The 22,070-nt window shown below is 33.9% G+C and overlaps 1 protein-coding gene across 9 annotated transcripts in view; it reads left to right on the forward strand.

Annotated features, from left to right (window-relative positions):
• Window positions 1-22,070, forward strand: part of FRYL (FRY like transcription coactivator) — a 172,266-nt gene that overhangs the window by 131,411 nt on the left and 18,785 nt on the right. For 2 of the 9 annotated variants that reach the window (XM_040556799.1, XM_040556804.1), the window contains 16 exons: window positions 1,267-1,468; window positions 2,387-2,508; window positions 2,986-3,176; window positions 3,866-3,960; window positions 4,635-5,242; window positions 5,880-5,977; window positions 7,021-7,191; window positions 8,218-8,358; window positions 10,229-10,426; window positions 11,345-11,506; window positions 11,822-11,896; window positions 11,993-12,169; window positions 14,759-14,962; window positions 15,833-16,000; window positions 20,496-20,749; window positions 21,667-21,874. In XM_040556799.1, the coding sequence (XP_040412733.1) occupies window positions 1,267-1,468; window positions 2,387-2,508; window positions 2,986-3,176; window positions 3,866-3,960; window positions 4,635-5,242; window positions 5,880-5,977; window positions 7,021-7,191; window positions 8,218-8,358; window positions 10,229-10,426; window positions 11,345-11,506; window positions 11,822-11,896; window positions 11,993-12,169; window positions 14,759-14,962; window positions 15,833-16,000; window positions 20,496-20,749; window positions 21,667-21,874 (3,074 nt within the window). Of the gene's footprint in view, window positions 1-1,263; window positions 1,469-2,386; window positions 2,509-2,985; window positions 3,177-3,865; window positions 3,961-4,634; window positions 5,243-5,879; window positions 5,978-7,020; window positions 7,192-8,217; window positions 8,359-10,228; window positions 10,427-11,344; window positions 11,507-11,821; window positions 11,897-11,992; window positions 12,170-14,410; window positions 14,420-14,758; window positions 14,963-15,832; window positions 16,001-20,495; window positions 20,750-21,666; window positions 21,875-22,070 lie in introns of all 9 variants that reach the window. The other 7 variants (XM_040556797.1, XM_040556801.1, XM_040556798.1 and 4 more) reach the window with 5 other exon arrangements.

The following is a 22,070-nucleotide window of genomic DNA, read 5'->3' on the forward strand; positions in this document are numbered from 1 at the left end:
TTTCAAAAGAATATTCTTGTTCAAAAGAAATCTTACTCAAAAGAATATTCTTTTGAGGTCCTGCATTTTAATGTTCACCTTAATATTACATTATTGCAATTATACAGGAAATTATGTATTTTATATGTAACTGTGAAAGTAATGTGTGAGCCTATTGCACTTTCTATAAGAAAGTGAGAGTTCATTTTGCTGAAACCTAGTATTTCATCTTATTTCAGTAGGTGGCAGCATATTACTGTACGTTCTATTTGTTTCCATTTTGTTCAAATCAGAAGTGATTTTGTCACTAATCAAAAAATGTGCATCTTTTTCTGCATTTGATATTAATGGTAATGAGGACTTAAAAAGTGGACATAGCGAATAAATTATTTTACGTAAACCTATTCACAGAACTTTATCAATGTGCCTGTATGGTGACCTGTACAACCATTCTGTTCCTAATCTTCGCAGTTTTGAGTAAAACTGTCTAAACATGACAGGATATTTTGCTATTGTTATTAGAACAAAAATATCTGATAGGAACTGGAATGAGATCATTATCAATTATTTCCAGCTGGGGATTAAAATGAGGTGATTACAAGTATGCATGCCTAGCACAAGGTAAAGCAAGCTGATAAAAAAAAACATTCTTTGAACCAGGTAATGCCTCAGGCCAAACCATGCAGCTCTATAGATTGAATTTTTTTGATGGCTATCAGCAAGTCTGAAGTTTAGGTACAGTTGTTACAACCAAAGATTCATGACTCTTTTCCTTTGTCAGTTTGCTTTCTCCCAGCACCTCATAGATTTAGGCTTAACAATAGGAGTTGCTTCAGTTGCATTTTACAGACACATGATTCTTCTGATGGAGAGAAAATCTTACAGAAACATCATCTGGAAGCAGTTTATATCATCTGTCTCAACTTACTGAGATGAGATGCCTCACAGACCACTGAGCTGTCATTTCATCATATTACCGATACAAAAAATCTAACAGAATGTAGTGATTTTTAAAGAGGGATCTGCCTGTTCCTTATTAAGGGTCCAGTCGTGCCAAGTCTTGCATAGTTGTTGATTTAATTTGAAATTACTGCATCCATGAATTTATTCTCATTACATTTGCTAAATTATTGATTTTTAGAGAGCTATTTTTTCTTTTTATTTATTTAATATTGTTTAATATTTTTATATTATTATTATTATTATTATTATTATTATTATTATTATTATTATTATTATTATTATTATATTTATATATTGTTTAATATTTTGTTTTTATTTCAGCAGGTGTTCATGATTTTATACCAGATTACCAGCCCTCCCCAATGACAGACTCAGGGCTTAGTTCAAGTTCTACCTCTTCTAGCATCAGTTTAGGAAATACAAGTGCTGCCATGTCTCATCTGCACACCACCATCCTCAATGAGGTTGACATTTCAGTAGAGCAGGATGAAAAAGTGAAAACTCTCATAGAATTCATTACCTCAAGGTAAGATTTCAATTTTCATTTTTGTCAAGAAAAATGTTTATCATCACTAAGAATATCAAGACTAACCCTGAAGTGTTTTTAATGTGATACAGCTTATGAATAACCCTAGCTTACCAACAGTTTTGGAAAACTTGCCTCCTTTTCTTGTCCTGGGTGTTTAAAAGTCTTTTTTCATGTTCTACACAGGTTCATTATCTTCGCTTCACACAGTTTGTAGTATTCCCTTTTCCATCCTGGCAAAAACAAACAAACAAAAAAACTAAAGTGTTAGGACTGGAATACAGAAAGATGATTAGGAAACTGCAAGATTTCTGTGGAGGTTATAGATTACCTAATAGAAGAAAGCTCGCTACTTGAAGAAAAAAAATTATTAGTGGCAAAGAACATTTATAAAACAAGCAACACTTGTGCAGTTTGTGTGATAGTTTATATAAGGCTTTCAAGATCATGTAAATCTGAAATCCAGTTTGCTTAATCAGAATTTGAGAAGCATGCCAACAAAAAAAAGCTTTACATGGCCCTAAAATTAGAATAGTGTGGTGTATTGATGGGAAGAAAATGATAAGAAAGAAAGCTGATTTAAGAAGTTTATAATGGTGGTATCTGTAACTGATTCTTTGTTCGCTAACTAAATATTATGTAACAAAGAACATCTCTTCCTAAATTTACACTGTTACTTCAGTTAGATTTGATATCTTGCTTTTCACCTTTTCTTGCCTTCATGTGTATTGTTGTATGATATTGAGCAGTTGGCAAACTTCTTTCCAGCTTGTGTCTGTAGTTCTAAATGGTGTCATTTATGTGGTAGGTAGCAGATTCTTTTGCAGTTATTTAAGGTAAAAATAACATTTAAATAATACTAATGACAAAGGCTATGTTTTATATTCTGTCATGTTTGCTTTGTTTTTGTATTTTTAGGAAAAGAGGGCCACTTTGGAATCATGAAGATGTTTCGGCCAAGAACCCTAATATAAAGAGTGCTGAACAGTTAACTGTGTTTTTAAAGCATGTGGTAGCTATATTTAAACAGTCTAGCTCAGGTATGTTTGAAAATGGTTGATGCATGATAGAATGTTTGAGTCTGTGACCTACATGATTTTTTTTCAATGCCTGTGAGTTTACAGATGATCTATAAAATCACTTTCATAGCTACCTGCTTCTAAATAATAGAGATTTTTCTTGTGTGTTGCACATTTCAATTCATGCTTCTGTTGCATCAGATTTAAATATAATTTTCTAGAAATGAGATAAAATATCTTACTAATTTATTGTGGACATTTAACATTCAAATCATAAATGTTTTACTCTCTGCAAGTCTCTCAAGTGTTAAGTATTGTGGAATAGAGTTCATGTCTGGAAAGATTTTTCATAGGAGTATTCCTTCAGTAAACAGTAAGAGGTGAGGATATTTTAAAGTTAGGAATGACAATTATACTGTTCATGAAATGCAAGTTCTTTTTTCTTTTTTTTTTTCCCCATGAAACGTTGTGCTATTTGAGTATTATTTGCTTTCATAGTAGGATTTCAATTGGAACACCGTCTCAGTGAAGTTGCTTTGCAAACTGCGCTTTCGTGTTCCTCTCGACATTATGCTGGGAGGTCCTTTCAGATCTTCAGGGCTCTGAAGCAGCCTCTTACTGCATCTACACTTTCTGATGTTCTCTCCAGATTAGTAGAAACTGTTGGAGATGCAGGAGAAGAAGCTCAGGTATTTGAATTTTTCCTCTTATTTTATTAGAAAGGTGAATATGCCTAAATGACATACTTATGCTGTTATTTTAATGATGGCAAAATTTAAAATCATTTTGGACTCAGTTGCTTTTATCTTTAAATAAAGATACTTCGTATATCGGAGCAGTTTTAGTCATGACACTTTCTCAATTTTCACCTAATGAAATGAGACTAGCCATGCACATTTTCTTCTAGAGCCATAAGAAATTTCAAACAGTTTGATAATCTGTCTCCTGAAAATACCATATCTTTCATAGTTAGGGATTCCTGAGATTAGCCATATAAAAAATAATTTAGTTATTCTATTAAGGACTTAACCTGATAAGTGCTAAAACCATCCAACTTGGTGGCATGTTAGATCTAAAGAATTAGATCTAACCTTTCAACCAAGGATAAGGCCATCCTTAAAAATAATGCAAGTCAGAGTGGATTTTTTTTTTGTATTTAGGAATAAATGAAAGGTCTTATCATTTTACTTTTTTTTCTCTGTCTTGAAGCTATGGCCAATTTGAGCTCTGTCTTCAAGGTTACATTCTAAATGAAGCATGAGAATAATAATCTAGTTACTGATGCTGATTTTATATTTTTATATCACTATTCAATAGATGTTATGTGATTTTCCTTGTATATACTGCATAATTTATAATGACCTGTGGCTTTCCCCAGGGTTTTGTCATAGAACTGCTTCTGACTTTAGAGTCTGCAATTGATACATTGGCTGAAACCATGAAGCATTACGATCTGCTTTCTGCCCTTTCTCAGTAAGTTCTTTTACTAGTCAAGCTGCATTATACATTTCTATATATTTAAAATTTTTAAGATCTGTATTACATATGTAATGAAATTATTTCTTATATTTGCAGAATAGTTGTATCCTGATAGCAGAGTTACTTGCTTGTTTATGATATTTTTAGCTTTCTGCCACAAGCAAAACTCATAAGAATCTAGATATTCTGAAAAGATCTCTGCTGCCTGTTCAGATTATCCTCTTGGTTCAAAAAACACCTTATGGCTTTTATTTTGAAATGTTGTCATTAATTCTGAAATTTCTCTAAAATAAGAGCACTGTGAGTAGTTTTAGAACTTTGTTTTGTTTTTTTTTTCCTTTTTAATCAGGCCTTACTAACCTTGATTAAAAGATCATCTTTTACATGCTTTAGGTTAATATTCCTTACCTTACTGAATTGCTTTGTAATTATTTTACTACTTTGCGATAGTAATCAATGTATTTTGTAGCACACATAATGGGATGCTACAGTTTGGTTCTTATGCTGTAAAAAATTATAGCATATAGAGAAGTTTTCTCTTTATTTTCATATATTGTAATACTTTTCCAGTGATGAAGCAGAGTATTCACTAAGTTGTCTGTGCATGTGATTGGTGTCAAATCTTTTTCTTTTCTCCCCTTTTTCTAAACTATAATGTTTTATTTTAGAACCTCGTACCATGATTCTGTAATGGGAAACAAGTACGCAGCTAATAGGAAAAGCACTGGACAGATAAATCTAAGCACAAGTCCCCTTAATAGTGGCAGTTGTTTGGGATACTACAGCAATACAAGGAGCAATTCTTTGAGACTGAATTTAATCAGTGAGCGGAGAGGTGACCGTCGACGGAGCAACACACTGGATATAATGGATGGAAGGATAAATCATGGTGGAAGTTTGGCCAGGACTAGAAGCCTTTCCTCCCTGAGAGAGGGAGGAATGTATGATGTGCAGCCCACTACTGATCCTGTCAATCTAATGGCCACCATATTCTGGATTGCAACTTCATTGCTAGAGTCAGATTATGAGTATGAATACCTTTTGGCTCTCAAGCTACTCAACAAGCTTCTTATTCACTTGCCTCTGGATAAATCAGAGAGTCGAGAAAAGATAGAAAAGGTGCAGAGTAAACTGAAATGGAATAACTTTCCAGGCCTTCAGCAGCTCTTCCTAAAAGGCTTTACTTCAGCATCCACACAAGAAATGACAGTTCACCTGCTGAGTAAACTCATCACAATTTCCAGGCATGCTTTGGTGGATCCTTCTCAGTTAGCAGGTATCTTTAGTAACTGTATTTGTAATGAAAATGTATTTTTTCATCAAATGATGTGCAATCAAAATCGTTAGTGGTTATGTATTTGCCTTAAAAAGCACTCTTCCGTTAAATGCATTTTGCAGTTGTTGATATTGCAATGTTAGGTAGTGGGAATACATTACAGACTATGATTATCTGCCAAGAAATACTGCACAAAAACTTTAAGTATTGATTATTAACTTACTTCAAACTTGCTGACAAGTACGTTTAAAGAGTATATGTATTATTTTTCATGATCTTGTACTAAATAGCTCAATTAGTACTATGTGAAACATTTGTACATTTTAGAAACAACGTTACTGAACTGCTTTAAGCTGTCAAATTTCTTGATATTTTTGCTTAATTGATCTGTTGATGACTTTGGTTTCGTTCTATGCATATGTGTATATACACACTTATAGACAGACACACACATTTATATTATACATACATACAAACTTAGGTGTGTGTATATAATTTATTTATATATTTGAATGTACGTGTATTGTACTCTAAGGGTTCTTAAGTATCAGAAACCTGTAATATATATACTTCACATTAAATTAAGTCATGTTAAAGTCATTAGGGTTCGTATAACTGTGTTTATGTATGTGTTTAGGATTTCCCCTAAACATCTTGTGCCTACTTCCGCATCTGATCCAACATTTTGATAACCCAACTCAGTTCTGTAAAGAAACAGCTGACAGGATAGCAAAGGTATGTAAAGTGATTCTTGGAGAGTATCCAGGAGTTTACTTTTATTACCAGCACTAGTTCTGTATTTTTCCACTGCCTTATGTAGAATTTATACATGATTCTATTAGACATACAGAGATAACTAAAATATTTTATTTTGAAACTGTGATCCAGTCCTCATTTGTATAGTTGGATTTCACATTGGCCCATGAGTTTCTCTTTGCCACTGAGAAAACATATTTAGCTTTTTTCTGTAAACTTTAGAGGTAAGGAATGTATTTACATGTTATCAATGATATCAGTTACTTTTTCTTACCTGTCTGATTTTGCAGCTTGTAATGCTAAATGTAAACTAAATCAGTTCTTAAGCATACTTCCTAATTTATTTGTGATAAGGAAAAAATCCTTACCTTTCAGACTTGCAGGCAGGAAGAAAAGGTTCTCTTTCTATCCCTTGTACACCGTAGCTAACCTCGGAATATTTTCATTGCTTTATGAACTGCAGTGTCTGGTACAGCAGTTCAAAATGCACACCAGCAATGTCCAGCCAGGCTGGGGGAGTGCTGGTCTGACAGCCTGCATTTTAAGGAATAATGTGGAAAGGGGAATAAGAAAGTGCTGTCTGTCTTGGGAAATGCAATCATAGACCTCTGGCTTCCCAAATTGTGATGTGTATATCACTTAGTAGTGTGCAGGCCACCTCAAAGTCATACATGGCAAGTACATGATGCAAGTCTAAAAGTTACTGCTGTCCCAGCATGCCATGTCAGGAGTATGGAGCTGTTTTCAGTATTTAAACAGTCTTGCTACCTGGCACACTTACTTATTTATTTATGTATTTGAGAAAGCAGTGTAAGTATCACAGCAAATTATCTCTACTACTTCTTTGACGAATTACCAGGCTCCAAAATTCAGCAGAAACTGTAGATGTTGCTCATATGATTATTCATTTCCAGTTACTGGGGAATAGAGTGAAATCTGGGAAAAGTGCATGATGACTTGTGGGTACTTAAGTTAAAAATTTGTCATCTGTAATATAATTATATATACTTTTGGCTTTTCAGGTTTGCGCAGAGGAGAAATCACCAACTCTTGCCAATCTAGCTCATATGATGAGTTTATACAGTACACACAGTTATTCCAGAGACTGCTCTAATTGGATTAATGTAGTGTGTAGATACTTGCATGACTCCTTCTCAGATGCCACATTTAACCTCGTAACTTATCTTGCAGAGGTAAATTTTTAATGAAGGTGTATCTCATGTCGACAATCTGTGATAAATGTTACATTTTACTCATTGACAATTCCTTGTTTCATACAATTCTGAATATAGAGAGAAAAAAACATACCTTTTGCAATGGGAGAATAATAATAAAATGATTTAGGACACGGAAAAGGGATGACTGCTGCCATTTTGGAGTGCAACAACTTGAGTGTACCTCGAAATAATAATCCCTCTAATGAAAAATCCCTTTTTACAGTAGTAGTATTGTGAAATAGATACTTATTTTCTATGCTACGTGAATAATCTATATATACTATCTTGGCTTTAGCAAAATTATGCTCTGTGCAAATTCTAAAACATGTTTTTTAGCCAAGTACATATTTAAAGATGTCCTTATCATGACTTAAAAACTAATTTCAAAGTTCATTTGAAAGTAATGCGTAGTATATAATCAAAGATAATTTAAATATAAAATTCAGTATATGATTCTGCCAGCCATTCATACAGAAAAACTGATGTTACCTTGAAAAATTATGTTGTGTGAAAAAACTGCAGAGTTTCTCCTTGAAGATTACTTCAAACTGATCATGGAAAAGATATCTGAACATTCTTATCAATTAGTTTATATGAACTTATTTCATTTATAAGACTGTTTCATTCGTAAGTCATGGATGTCATTGTTTTCCATGCACCTTTGAGATTTTGACTTTATTTGTACACTTTATTTAGTGAGAAATATTTTATTATTCTATTATTATTAGATAATTATTCTATTGTAATTATGTATTTTAGATCTGTGCTAACAGATATGTCGAAATTGGGTGGGGGGAATTAATTACAACAGATAACATTCAGTTGCATTACATTTTCTTTTTAAGCTAAAACAAAATTTTGAAAAATGTAAAGTGGTACGCTGAAGTTTCTTGAGGGGAAGAATAAACATCTATGGAAGCTGTTTATATTTTAATGTTGATTTTCACTTCAAGTTACTATTAAAGGCACTAATTAGAGTCTGTATTTTTAATTTTTTTTAAGCTGTTAGAGAAAGGGTTATCCAGTATGCAACAATCCTTACTGCAGATCATTTATAGTCTTCTGAGTCATATCGACCTGTCCACAGCACCAGTGAAGCAGTTTAATTTGGAAATCATAAAAGTTATTGGTAAATATGTTCAGGTAGGTACTCTGAAAAACTATTTAAAGAAAAACTTTTCTGCTTGTTATAAAAGTGAAATTACACTTGATTTTTATTTGAGAATTAATATGTTTTAGATGTAAAAATGGTTGTTTAAAGTCAAATTCCATGGTAATTTTTTTCCCTTAATTTGTTACATGCTTATGCTTTTGTCCAACTAGATCTATGTCTTGTGGGACAAGTTACCTTAGTGTGTCTATTTACAAATGTAGGTAGTTCTACATACATTTTAATAGTCGAAGGATCATCTGCTATGTCTACATAACTCTTTAAATATGGAAATGTTTGCTGTTAAATACTATCCAAATGTATTTTAAGTGTATTCTTTTTCAAACTAAGTTTGTTCAGGTAAACATATGTTTAAATCACTTTCACTAATATATCTGTTCAAGTGAGGAACGTTACGGTGCACCTTAAAGAATTCAAGTGCATATTTTTTTTATTTAAGAAAGTCCCCAAAAGATGAGCCACAGTGTTTTGCCCTAAGTAATTTGATCCTTTGTAATTTGAACACAATTTACTGAAAATCTATTTTGTGGAAGAAAATCTAGCATCTTGCTGAAAGGTTTTATACAAATGCCTGGAGCACAAAACCATTTCAGTACACAACCTTCTTGTTATTTTTCTCCTTTTCTTTTTTCCCCAAATTCCATTATTGCCAAATGTAGTTCAGTCAAATGGTTTAATCATAATTAACCAGGAAAGGTAGTGCTCCCTGGACGTTTTGCTATTGATGGATATGTACTTTAGATATTGTGCTCCTGTCAAAGTGCATTAGGCAAAATGGAATGATTAGCATAACTACAGTTTTCATAGCCTGACATCTGCTCACTTCGCCTCTAACCTTTATCTGAGCTTTCTGTGCAAGCCCACACCACCATGGAATGAAATCATAATTAGAAGATGTTAGCCATCAATATACTGGAACTAGTGAAAGAATGTTCCAGAGAAGGACATGCATTTTTCGTAGGATGAAACATTAATTTAGGTAACAAAAGAAAAGTTCATAAAATAAGGTTTCTTGTTTAATTGTGGTGCTACAAAACCAGTTTTCTAGTTTTTCTAGTCTTCTGCAATCACAATTTATCTTAATAAATTTAAGTTGCTACAGGATGGTTCAGGTTTGAGATAATTCTTTTATGCTTATGATGCACAGAAATTAAAGTTGTTGTTGAAGGCCATTGTTACCTAGAAGGAAGCAGGTACTACTTAGAGCCTTGAAAGTGGTGTTTACTTTTTAATGCAGTAAAGAAAAAAATTAATAACAAACTTATCATCATACTAAAAAAAATAAAATCCTGCTCATTCCAAAAACACTGGAAGATTAAAGTTTCAGGTGAAATCCTAACATTTTCAGAAGGATAAATCTTAACCTTCCCCAGGTGCTGCTTTTGATATGTCTCGTTATCCACTCTACAATGTCTGCACCTAAAACTGCTGAATTATTTACATTACCTTAATCATCTTTTTAAGGATGGTACACTTAGCTCAGACTCTGCCTCTTATGTTCTCATACTTTTGCGCTTGCTTTTTTAAGCACTCCATCAGTTTGATACAATATGAATACTTCGTAAACGTTTTTTTGGCTGGCACTGTGAGCCAGAGCTACTAAGCCTGCCTTGCTTTTTCTGACCTCTGGCTGTGGGACGGATGAGCCAGTGCCTTGCTGATGCCTTCCTGGTGCTTCCAGTTCCAAATCTTCTGCCTGTGTTCATGTCTTGCAGTCACATATAGATTAGAGCTTTTGGCTCTGGGACTCTTGAAATAAATCAATGCAAAATCCTACTGTACATTACAAACTGATGTATTATTTGAAGTGATTGTTTGGTGATTTACGTATGTTCTTTTTAGAGTCCATATTGGAAGGAAGCTCTTAATATTTTGAAACTGGTGGTGTCTCGATCAGCAAGCCTTGTTGTACCTAACGATATTCCAAAGTCTTATGGAGGTGACATAGGTTCTCCTGAAATCTCTTTCACAAAAATTTTTAATAATGTTTCCAAGGAGCTACCTGGCAAGACCTTAGATTTTCATTTTGATATATCAGAGGTAATTATTCTGTTTAAACTACAATGCAATAATGACTTTCTGTTCTAAACTTGGGTATATTTTATGTTAGCCTTCTGCATTGGTATGTCTTAAATAAAATTTTTAAGAATATATGATGTTGAAGATGTTATGCACTTGTGAGGCATAATTAAAGTCATACTGAAAGGATGCATTAGAGCTCAAACTAATATAATACAGGTGATACTCTTTGTATGTATGAAGATGGGAGCATAACCAAATGACTGTAGTATAATTCAGGGATTTGAAAACTGGAGACTTAAGAAAGAGTCAAAAATAAGGGTTCATGGTTGAAACTGGTCCTAAATAGTGGTTGGAGATGTACATGTCTTGGACTGTTACTTAAATCGGTAGAGTCCCCTCTTTAATTCCTTACTGGAAATTTCAGTACATGTAAATAAGCAAGACACCAGGTGAATTCCCACAAAGTTTGTTGGAGTAGTACTTCCTGTCAGAAAGGCTGATTTGATCCCTGTTTTTTAGAAGTTGTGTCTGTTCTAATGAAGTTGCTGGACTGTAGAAACAATTGTTTAATGTCTGTGAGTGCATCCATAGAGAAATTTATCATCTTTTAAACTTAGTATGTAGTTATTTTAAAAGTGCATTTAAAAATATAACTGGATTGTTAGCATAAAACTAGTATATTTCAAGAAATACAAATGAGCAGAATAGCAGTCTGCTGCTTAGGGTAGAAGTATTCAACTTTGTGTTTCCCAGTATACTGATACTATATGGGTCCTCAGTGAATTAGGCATGGACTTCATAGAATTCTAAAAACAAAACAAAGACAGCCACAAAGAAAAAAACCCTCTATAGTGTAATACTAATTTCTAAAATCAAATGTGTAGTCTTTATTAATACAGATTTGAATTTTACGAAAGCATTTGTTGTCTTTGTTAGACACCAATTATTGGGAATAAATATGGTGATCAACACAGCGCAGCTGGTAGAAATGGGAAACCAAAAGTCATTGCAGTCACCCGGAGCACTTCTTCAACTTCATCAGGCTCCAATTCAAATGCATTAGTTCCTGTCAGCTGGAAGAGACCACAGCTATCTCAGGTACATTGTGTCTCAAGCATGTTACACATATAAAATAGGCAGTGTTTATGAATGTGTAATAAAGGTATTTGTTGAAACATAATTTGAAATCTACATGATATCTTAGCAAAACAGTAAATTAATATATCATAAGCTTGAAAGCTAATAAGATGAAGAGGATAAATGGTAAAATTCTTTCTAGAGGATGACGGCATGTGAGATGACTAGTTAAAAATGCAGACGTTTTACATTTTTACTTGGACTTCTGGTAGATGCCTTGCTATGTGATTTTTTACTATTATTTTTTGTTATTCGTTTATTGTTACATTTTTCCAGAGAAGAACCAGGGAGAAGCTGATGAATGTGCTTTCTCTGTGTGGTCCAGAATCTGGTCTTCCCAAGAATCCTTCAGTAAGTTGTGGTAGTGTTTTGTTTTGCTTTTTAAATTTGAAAAATGACAATTCAGAAGTTGGAAGGTTTTATTTACCCTTTTACCCGTATCTTAAGGTTGTGTTTTCCTCTAATGAAGACTTGGAAGTTGGAGATCAACAAACCAGTCTTATTTCAACAACAGAAGAAGTTATTCAAGAGGAGGAAGTGGCAGTAGAGGACAATACCAGTGAACAACAATTTGGAGTTTTTAAAGACTTTGACTTTTTAGATGTTGAATTGGAAGATGCAGAGGTGAGACCTTGGGAATTCTTCTGTATATTTCCTTTTGAGAGTGTTCTTAAAATTAGGCTGTGTTGGTGCAATTCTAAGGAAATGGCAGCTCTTCTAACTAATCCAATTGGGAAGAATTTATAACATGATTGAATTGAACTTGCATGATAAAGAAACTTGTATCTTAAACTTTGTAGTGTTCAGTTGTTGCAAATTGTTCAGGGGGAGGAGGTTCTTTGTCAGGGGTGATGTTAAGTGACTTAATCTGAAAGTGAAGTGATGTGATGGTATAAGCCAATGACAAGATGAACACCTGTTTATAAAGCAGTAGAAAATTTCTGGAATAATAGTGGTATTCAGTAGAAACCTATGAAGCAGTATGCTAAGAAAATATAATCTTTTTCCTGATGCATTTCTGCATTTTGAAAAGATGAACAGCTTTCAAAGTTGTAAACTGTACACTATACTAATTATATATGATTGACTCAGTCATAGTAATTGCTTGCATTCTGACTTCAGCATTATATCTGATTTGTTGCAGTTGTTACGTTTCCTCCACTTTTCCCCCTATCAAAAAAAGAGAAGGGGAGGTAAAACAAATCTGAATTTTAGGAAATAGTAACAATTGCATTAACAGTTGTTACTTATTTGGGATAAATAAGAGGCTTCAGACCAGAATTGGATTAAGTTTAAAAGTGTGGCTGAAAGGACTGGGGAGAAGTGGGAGAAGAAATTGAATGCTTTGTAATTTCTTTCAATGTTTTTATTACAGTCTATACAAAGTAGTGAATTAGTAATGGTGACCCTTGCAGGTCATGGGTCAACAGACTACCTAGAAGGATATCAGCCTATATATACCTAAAATTGTTCTCCTCCTGGTTTATCCATCCCTTTTTACAAGATCTTGCTTTGTTCCCCATAATACTTCAGTTTTTTCTCACTTTCTTATGCTTCCTGCTTGCTTCACTTCAAGCCAGTTATTTGCATGTTCTAGGAGAAATACAGGCTCCTTACAGTATTGCATACGTGACCACAGCCTACACAGATACAATTTCTTATATTGAATGCTACTCAAATAGTTCAGAACCATCAAGGCTTAATAATAAAATATTATATTAACACCTAGATGAGGCTTTGCAGGTAGGATGCCAAAAGTTCAAAACTTTGCCAAACTAAGTTACTCTTCAGCTTTCTCATTACATGCCTGTATGCAGCATTCAGTGCTTTACTTGAAGGGAAAAAAAAGGCAGAGAATATACACACTTAGGGTTTACATATTAATTTACATATAAATTGTGCACTTGATAGAAGAGATGCCTAGTTTTTCACCAGAAATGCGGAACGTTCCTTGTTGCTAATTAAACTTAAGTGCTTCTGCCTACAGAAGTACTACCTTGTAGTTGGGATTGTTTTGCTTTGGCATAAGTTTTTACCTTTTGTGGAGCAAAACAAATCACTAAGAGGGAAAGAGACTACAAAATGTTTAGTTTACTCTGCATATTTAAAATATAGTGATACTATCTTAGTTCACCACAAGAGACATTCTGTTAGAGCAGTTTTGGAACCCATACTTGTACACTTGGAACTAGATGTGATATTTTAATAACTGGCTGTAGACTGGCAAGGTGAACTGATTAGGTTTTCCGTCTAACTGGTTGTATTGTTGAAGGTTGACAAAATGCTTGAGAAAATCAAATATGACTGTTGTACTTGTGAATTTAAAAAAATAGTGTGTTTTAAAATTTGGATGTCACTTAGTATGTTGGATGTTTGCAACCTAAGTATCCCAGCCTTAAAATGTGAAAACTAGAAAGGATCCAGCTGTTGATGTTTAGGGTGCTTTCCATAAAATTGATGCAAAGTAACTGACAGAACAATTAATGAAGACAGTTTTTCTGCAGCTTGAATATAATTAATGTTGATGATGCTTTGTCAGTTGAATGTGGTCACTTTAGATTCATGTGTGTTAGTTAAAAGAATCTCATCTAATGTTTGTGGCTTTACATGTTACACTAGAAAAATGTATCATAAGCATGCTGGTTTTGGTGTTTTGTCATCAGTTTATTTTTAATCAGTCTCCCATTAGAAAGAAAAATTATTTTAAATACTAGCTTTTTGACTAAAGCTTTTTTCAGAGCTTGAATCAGTCTTTTACTGTTTGCAAATCTTATGTAATAAAACATTTTTCCCTGGTTCTAGAGTATCTTTAAGTGTTCGTCCTCGTTCTTTCTAATTATATGTGTTTTCCTTTTTGCTAACCAGGAGCTGCAGGTAAGTTGCAGCCTGGTGCCCTGGCTTGTTCATGTGTTGTTGTCTGTGGTGTGTTTGTACTTTCTAGTCAGAGACATAAAATGGATACAGATATAGGTTATAGATGGAGCTACTTCCCAAGATGATAATCAAAAGAATTCTACTTCATTTACCATATATTTTAATTTCTCTACAAACATCATTTAGCAAGGCATTTAAACTTTTAATAAAATTAAAGGGCTGATTGAAACTCTGTTCATAATGCATTTGGTACTTGTGTTGTCTGTGTTGCATTTGTGTATTAATTTTATATGTATGAGTTTCAAGATAATATATGTCTGTGAACTTTTTTTATTACAGGGTGAAAGCATGGACAACTTCAACTGGGGTGTTCGTAGGCGCTCTCTTGACAGTATTGACAAAGGAGACACACCGTCTCTTCAAGAATGTCAGTACTCTGGTAGCACACCCAGCTTGAACTTGACCAACCAGGAAGATACTGATGAGTCTTCAGAAGAAGAAGCAGCACTGACTGCAAGTCAGATACTGTCTCGATCACAAATGGTAAGTTATTTTACTGTGAAAGGAATCTGAGAACCTAAGTTTTTACCTGCATTTTTAGTGACTAAGTATGGCTCACACTTCTCATCCAGAGGAACAAAGACCTTGAATAAAACCAAACTAATATGTTTATGCTACTTTTTCACTTTAACATCAATGAAGGAAAAGAGTTACTCTGCTAGTGGTACATAACAGATTTATAGTTTTAGTAAATCAATGATCTTTTCAGTGCCTTTATGCGTAAAATAATTGTTCAAATATAAGTGTAAAATTGCATGTTACATATGAAGTGTGTGTCTTTGTAGATTCTTAGCTTCAAAAAAACCCTCAAAATATTAAATAAAGACAAGAGCAATAGGTGATCCCATGGGAGCCTCAATTGTGTTTAACCATTGAAATTGCTAATCTGATTATGCATTTTGAAGTGTGTGTTACGTATAAATGAGGAAAATCAAGAACATAGGCTATTCAGAAGTCTCTCTGCATTACATAAATGAATTAGGAAGAAAGGTGGGAGAAAAGGGAGCAGCAAAGATAATATGCCCCTTTTCAGGCTTGAGGCAAAGTCTGCATTGTTTCCCATAACAAAGAGCTCTGCTGATCAGTGCTTTGTCTAGTAATTTACCGGTGCTAAAGACCTTTCACAAGAAAGGAAATTATTTTCAGGATCTCAGGGATAACTTCAAATTTGTCTATGAAGTTAAATGTTGCAGAAATGTATGTGATGCTTGCAGTGTTTTTAGTAGCGAGCTGTTAAGCTTGTGAATAAATTCAAATAGCTAACTATACTGAAACAGCCTATTTTAAAACTGTTTTTTTTCTGTAATTTATGTTTGATGAATTGAAGAATTTCATGTTTTTTTCTCTTCTTAGTTAAACAGTGATTCTGCCATAGATGAAACAATATCAGATCATGCTGGTTTATCACTTCAGTCTCAAGACTCCACTAGCAGTGTGGGAACAGAAGAGGTGCTTCAAATCAGAACTGAGACCCCAAGTTTGGAGGCTTCTCTAGATAACTCTAGCAACCAGCTGCCTGAGGTGGGGAGAAATGTGGGCTGGTGCATGGCTGATTTGGGCTCCTTCTAGTGTATAGTAGCAACTTTTGCTTTCTTTTCGACTGAATTTTCATCTGTTACATTGATTGTTTGATTTGCTTTTAATATTTCTAACCTGTTGGAATGTTCTTATAAAATGTTCCCTCAGAATGAAAACTAGACGTGATGGACTCAGGGAGCTTACCACAGGTTAAAAATATTCCTGAAGGGCTGATAATGAACATTTCATGGTGCCAAATGATAATAGGCTAATATTCATGATGCTTTTCCTTGATATGGTTGAAATCCTTCTTGAGCAAAATTTTCTTTCAAATACTTTTTATTTCCTTTGTTTGCTTTCTTTGGGTTAATGTGATTGGTGCTATGTGGGAATAAAACCTCAGGCCAGCTGTGTTAGCAGTTGGTTCAATTAAATAATCCTTTAAAAAGGACCACAGATGCTAGTGGTATACTTTTTTGGAAAAGGCCTGTGTGGAGTGAGACAGATTACAAGCTAATGGCCGCCTGCAAAGCTGTGAGTACTTCAGTTTTTTTGTTTTTTAAAATCTTTTGAATAATTTAAAATAGCAAAACTCAATTGAAATAACTATGGTCTGCTACATTTCCTATGATGTTTAGCAGTTGTAGGTAAAAACTCAGTATGTTGGCTTTTTTTCCATGAATTTGAAGTGGTTTGTTTTAGGTGGACTTTTTATCACTTAAATTAAAAAATATTGATGGGACTGGCAATCTTATTTTTGTTTGGTAAAGCATTGCTAATCCCTACTTTAACAGAATATTCAGTTTCATTGAGTTTTTCAGAAAACTAACCTATCCCTATATACATTTGAATAACCAGTAGACAGTTTACATTTAAGAATGTCTTCAGCGAACTTGGTTTAAACATTCCTAGTTCAACTGACTGGGGTTTCTGAACAAAGGCTATAGTATACCTGTTTGCTACTTAGAAAAACACTGTTTTAGCAAGCGAACCACTTAGCTGATTTAAAGAAAATAATTGAAAGAACAAAAAACATATTTCAGAGGGGAAGTGTGAGTGATTGCTATTCTGTGGTAAAATCCTCACCTTCTGTAATACTGTGACTCGTATAAAGCACCTTTTCCCCACATTTTTCATGTTTTGCCGTTGGAATATGGTTACATTGCAGTTGATAAATCGTTATAAATTCTCAATTTTTTTAGAGCACCTGTGCTTAGATTGCCCATCAGGCTGTTCTAGTACTGTTTCATCTGTTTATCTACAACTACATTTTTGTTCCAGTGGAGTTTTGAGTGAAGAACCCGTAATCTAGATTAGTATTTTTCCAATATAGGATAGATGTGTTATTTTAAGATTTGAAATCATTCCTTTAGTAAAGGGAGAAGTAAGATACAAGTTTTTGTTGTTTTGTGGTTTGTTTGTTTGTTTGTTTTAATAGAATCAAATTCACCATAATAGAACTTTTCTTTGTTGTTTGCCCATGTGGTACATTCTCAGCTGTAACTCATTTTTGTTTTCTTATTTCTTACTAAGGCTGCCTTTATATTGTTCTTCTGTAGCTCCCTTTATAAGATCACTAAACTTTTGATAATCTAAGTAAAACACTCATGGAAGAAAAGTTGCAATATTTTATTCAAAATATTGAAAGCAATAAAAATAATTAATAGCATTAAATTGGGCCATAAAATTGTTTCATGACTAAGCATCATCAAGCAAAAAGTGCTATATCAGAAGCAACAACTGATAAGTGAATGAGATTTTTTTCTTCATCTGTAGAATGCAAAGATTGCACTGATGGTATAATTAAAGGTCAGTGTATTTCATAAATAAATTCACAGAGATAGACATATGTCCTCAATGGTACAGAAGTCTGGCAATATCAATCAAGATCTAGGTCTATAACTTAAGACTTTATTGCACTTTGCTGTGTGACAGTAGCTCTGTGTATTTACCTCAGAGTGCGTAGTCAGTTAATATAGTCCTCTATCTACCGACTGAAAAAACAATGTTAAAACTGAAAGCGGTAGTGTTGTGTTTCGTATACAGCATGTGGGGATCTGGACTTTTTTTTTTTTGTCAGTGCTCTGATTCATAGTGCTTCACAGCAAACTCTTAAGTCAGCTGCTTCTTTGAAATTTCAATGAAAAAAAATCATTTTTAGATGGCTTTTTAAATTTTAAGTCTTGCATTTAAGGTGCTAGATTCCATGAGAAAAAAATTAGTCATGGTATTTTGAGTTTGTTCTTGGGACCATGTATGGTTGATAGAGTTTGATGAAGCTCAGACAGTAATAAGAGATTGGCTTCTTCTAGCTGTATGGAGCTTCCTTCTGGGAAGGGGCTCAGCCGTACAGACTGATGGCAAGATTGGTGTGATGCATATGGGAAAAATACTGACTGCAAATGCGTATAAATGTAATTTCTAAATGTGAGGCGTTCCAAGTTTATTTTGTGCTTTTTAGAATATGGGATTTGGTCAAACACTCAAATTTACCTCTCCACAAGAATTAGCTGTCTAGCTTATTGCTAAAATTCTGTCTTTTGACAGAATGAGCTTGAAAATATACATACTATCAACTCACTTTGAAAAATTCTTAAAGCCAGGAAAAACTAATTTTGTTCTGAATTCTTGAACTGTGCAATTCACAGTGTGGTGCCGTTGTTTTTCCTGTGCTCATACACTTGACATATAGCTCTTTCAATACAGGCATTTCATTGCATGTCAAGTGTCTGTTACAGAAAATATTTTTATAGAAATAAATATATATCAAAATTTGCCTAAAGTTGAATAAATGAAGCTACTATTTAAAAACAAGCATGTGTAAGTGTGTGTGTGTGCTGGTTAGATGCAGTTAAATTCCTGGTTTCTCTTTATAGGGTTGTTAAAGAGTTAAGTGAATATTTTATTTAAATGTGTTTGGATAATTCTTAGTAATAGCATGTCTCTACAAAGAAGACAAAGTATTTCACATTCCAGTTAGCAATTTATGGTTCAGCTTACAAGAATATCTCAATTTTGAACAATAAGCTTTATAAGCCTAAGTATATGAAAGTTTCTTACTAAAATGATTCTCTATTTTATTCACCTGTACTGTAGATTTATGAGGGAATGGTTTACTAGAAGTAATTTTCCTTAGGTTCCGTGGAGTTATCAGCTATATAGTTAATATTAAATCATGTTTTTAAGATACTTTTAAGTGTATCATTCACTGAATGTTGGTAATATGTTAACATCTATAAAGGAATGAACCACTGCTTCGATCCAAGTTATTTTGCTGTGCTGTTGTAAAAATGTCTGGTGTGCCTGTGTGCTGCTTGGTGCAACAAAATGGCTGTTTTGTGCAGTAAAATTCCAGATTCAAGTTGTACAGAAGAAGCATTAGAAGTAGGGTCACTAGCTGTGTCAAAAGACAGCAGTGTCACATGTAGAAATATCATAGTCAAAGTGAGATAATATTAGGACCACCATGAAATAAAATTACGTAGCTCTGTGTAAAGCTGATTTGTCTGTTCCTATAGTGTACGTGTAGTTATTTGTCAAAGGATATGTTTAGACTGATGAAAGCCATGAAATGATGTGTATGCTCAGAGGCTGCCCAAAAGTTTGTTCACTAGTCCTCACTATGTAAGCAGAGGTAGAACAACACGTTAAGAATGAAAACGTGTGCTAATTTGTGCCTTTAGGAAACAGCAGTTACAGGAAGGTGTCATTTTTATTCCATAGAAAAATCCAGTAAAAGGTTTCAGATGGATTCATCGTAAATTAACTAAATCTAAGTTCATCTGTTCAATAAAGTAATTTTAATGAATATAATGATGCTAATGGAGGGAAAGAGAAGGGGGAAAGGGTCAGTCTAATATTGCCTTCCTGAGTTTAAAGATCATGTCCTTGTTATTGCCAGTGATCAAAAGTCTTCATTCAGAGATTCAGAGTTGAACCCTTAAAGCTTCCCATTTTAATAATAATAGCAAAATAATAGAAGTAGTGGGATGTCCCTTTCCAGTGTTCTTCTGTTACCTGTTATTCAGTTATGGCTTAGGAACTTTTTGAAAAGGAGAGTGGAAAGGAAAAGAAACTTTCTGTAGTGGTGACAGACCTCAGAGGCAAACATTGAGGCAGTGATTTTGGTCCTTACTTGGACAAGTAAAACATGAAGGTCTTGAATGTATTTGTTGTGATCTAAACATGTTTGAGGCTATTTGCACATAATCTTCTGGGAGTGTTCTCCTAGCAGAATTAATGGAATGTATTTGAGACTTATTTACTATTAATAAGTCATATTCCAGGATAGTCATCTTAACCATGTTACAAACGTTAAAAATAGACTGCTTGGTTTTGGTCAAGTAAAACTGAAGAATCCAAAGAGCTGAATGTTTAAAGTATAAATGGCTATTTGTAAACATTTGTTTTTATCAGTCTGTTACTTTACTATCGTAAAAGCTGTTAAGAAGGCATAAGCCCTGATGATAAAAGTAATGAAAGTCTGTTTGATTCACAGGAAGGCAGTTCAGCAGTAAGGGATGAACAGGTTAGCACTGCTAGTGAAGACACTGGGTCATATCTCCTACAAGAACAACAAGACTGTCTGGTCTGTCATGAACCTCTTGAGTTGGAAGAGACTCCAGAACTGGCAGAGCCTGCAGCTCCAGAGAGCTATTCTGAATCTATCTGTGAAGAGGATGTCACTCTTGCTTTGAAAGAGCTGGATGAGAGATGTGAAGAAGAAGAAGCTGACTTCTCTGGTTTGTCGAGGTCAGACTAATATTAGTTCTAACTAATAGAAATTACATGTTATCAATGCATGAATCAAAGTAGTTTTTCTTATGGCACGGTTTCTTTCATTAATCCCACAGTACAGGCATCTAAAACAGTGCTTGCATATCTGATCTAATTGTTGTTTTTACCTATTTAGCAAATAAACTCAGTACTTTTTTCAGCAGCTTCTGATGAGAGAAACTTTTCTCTGTGATGAGAGAAGCAGTTGTCTAACGTGCAGGAAAAGATGAGAACACTTGAATAAAAGAAATGTGTCATTCCTTATAATACAGAACATTTTAACAAATGAATGGTTGTAATTAGTAATATTGATTAATTTATAGGTTTGGGTTTTTTTGGAGGTTTAGTGCCTAATGGAAAGTATGACTGCAGAATGCTCTTCAAAAAGGCCTGTTAAATTGATTGCCCATAAAAATGAAATTGTTCCAATCTATCTCCATTCACTCAACTTAAGACAGTTCTAAAATATTATTGAACTGGCAAATGAGCCTTTATCTTAAGGAAAGCTAGAATTTGTACTGGTGGACTGTATGTTTAGATGATGAAAAATTCAAAGAAATAAATATTAATTCTGTTAACGAGGGCACAAAAAATGTCAATTTCTGAGTTGTATGCATGTCTATGTAGTGCTGTATATAGCTACCTGTAACCTGCAGTTAACCCTTCGTCTGTGTATGTGCACAGAAATAGCATGTTTTAATAAATGTTGGAGATATTTGAGGTTATAAACAACTTTTTTGTATTTCTATATTGCAGTAGAAAAGGTTTCACATTTTTTTTATTTTACTCTTTTCTTGGTTCATAGTTACCTTAGTTGATTATTTATTTTACAAAACACAATCTTGAATTCTTGAAAATTTACTGAGGGGTTAACATCTGTTTGTTATTCATAGCCAAGATGAAGAAGAACAGGACGGTTTCCCAGAAGTACAAACTTCCCCACCTCCTTCACCATTTCTTTCTGCCATATTGGCAGCTTTCCAACCAGTGGCATATGATGATGAAGAGGAAGCCTGGCGTTGCCATGTCAATCAAATGCTATCAGATACAGATGGTTCTTGTGCTGTCTATACGTTTCACGTCTTCTCAAGATTGTTTCAGGTCAGTGAATTGCAAATGCATGGTTGGTTGAAGTCCATTCCTCCTGCTTTCAAAACTATTCTTTCCCTCTGTAACTGCAGAAGCTGTTAAGACTAGCAAGGTAGGTGTTAAGGTAGCAAGAAGCCTTAGAGCAAGTCAAAAGCAGACCAAAAACAAAGCAACAAACAAACAAAACACCACATTACTAAAAGTAGAT

The sequence above is a fragment of the Cygnus olor genome, chromosome 4 (genome assembly GCF_009769625.2).
Source record: "Cygnus olor isolate bCygOlo1 chromosome 4, bCygOlo1.pri.v2, whole genome shotgun sequence".
NCBI lineage: Eukaryota > Metazoa > Chordata > Aves > Anseriformes > Anatidae > Cygnus > Cygnus olor.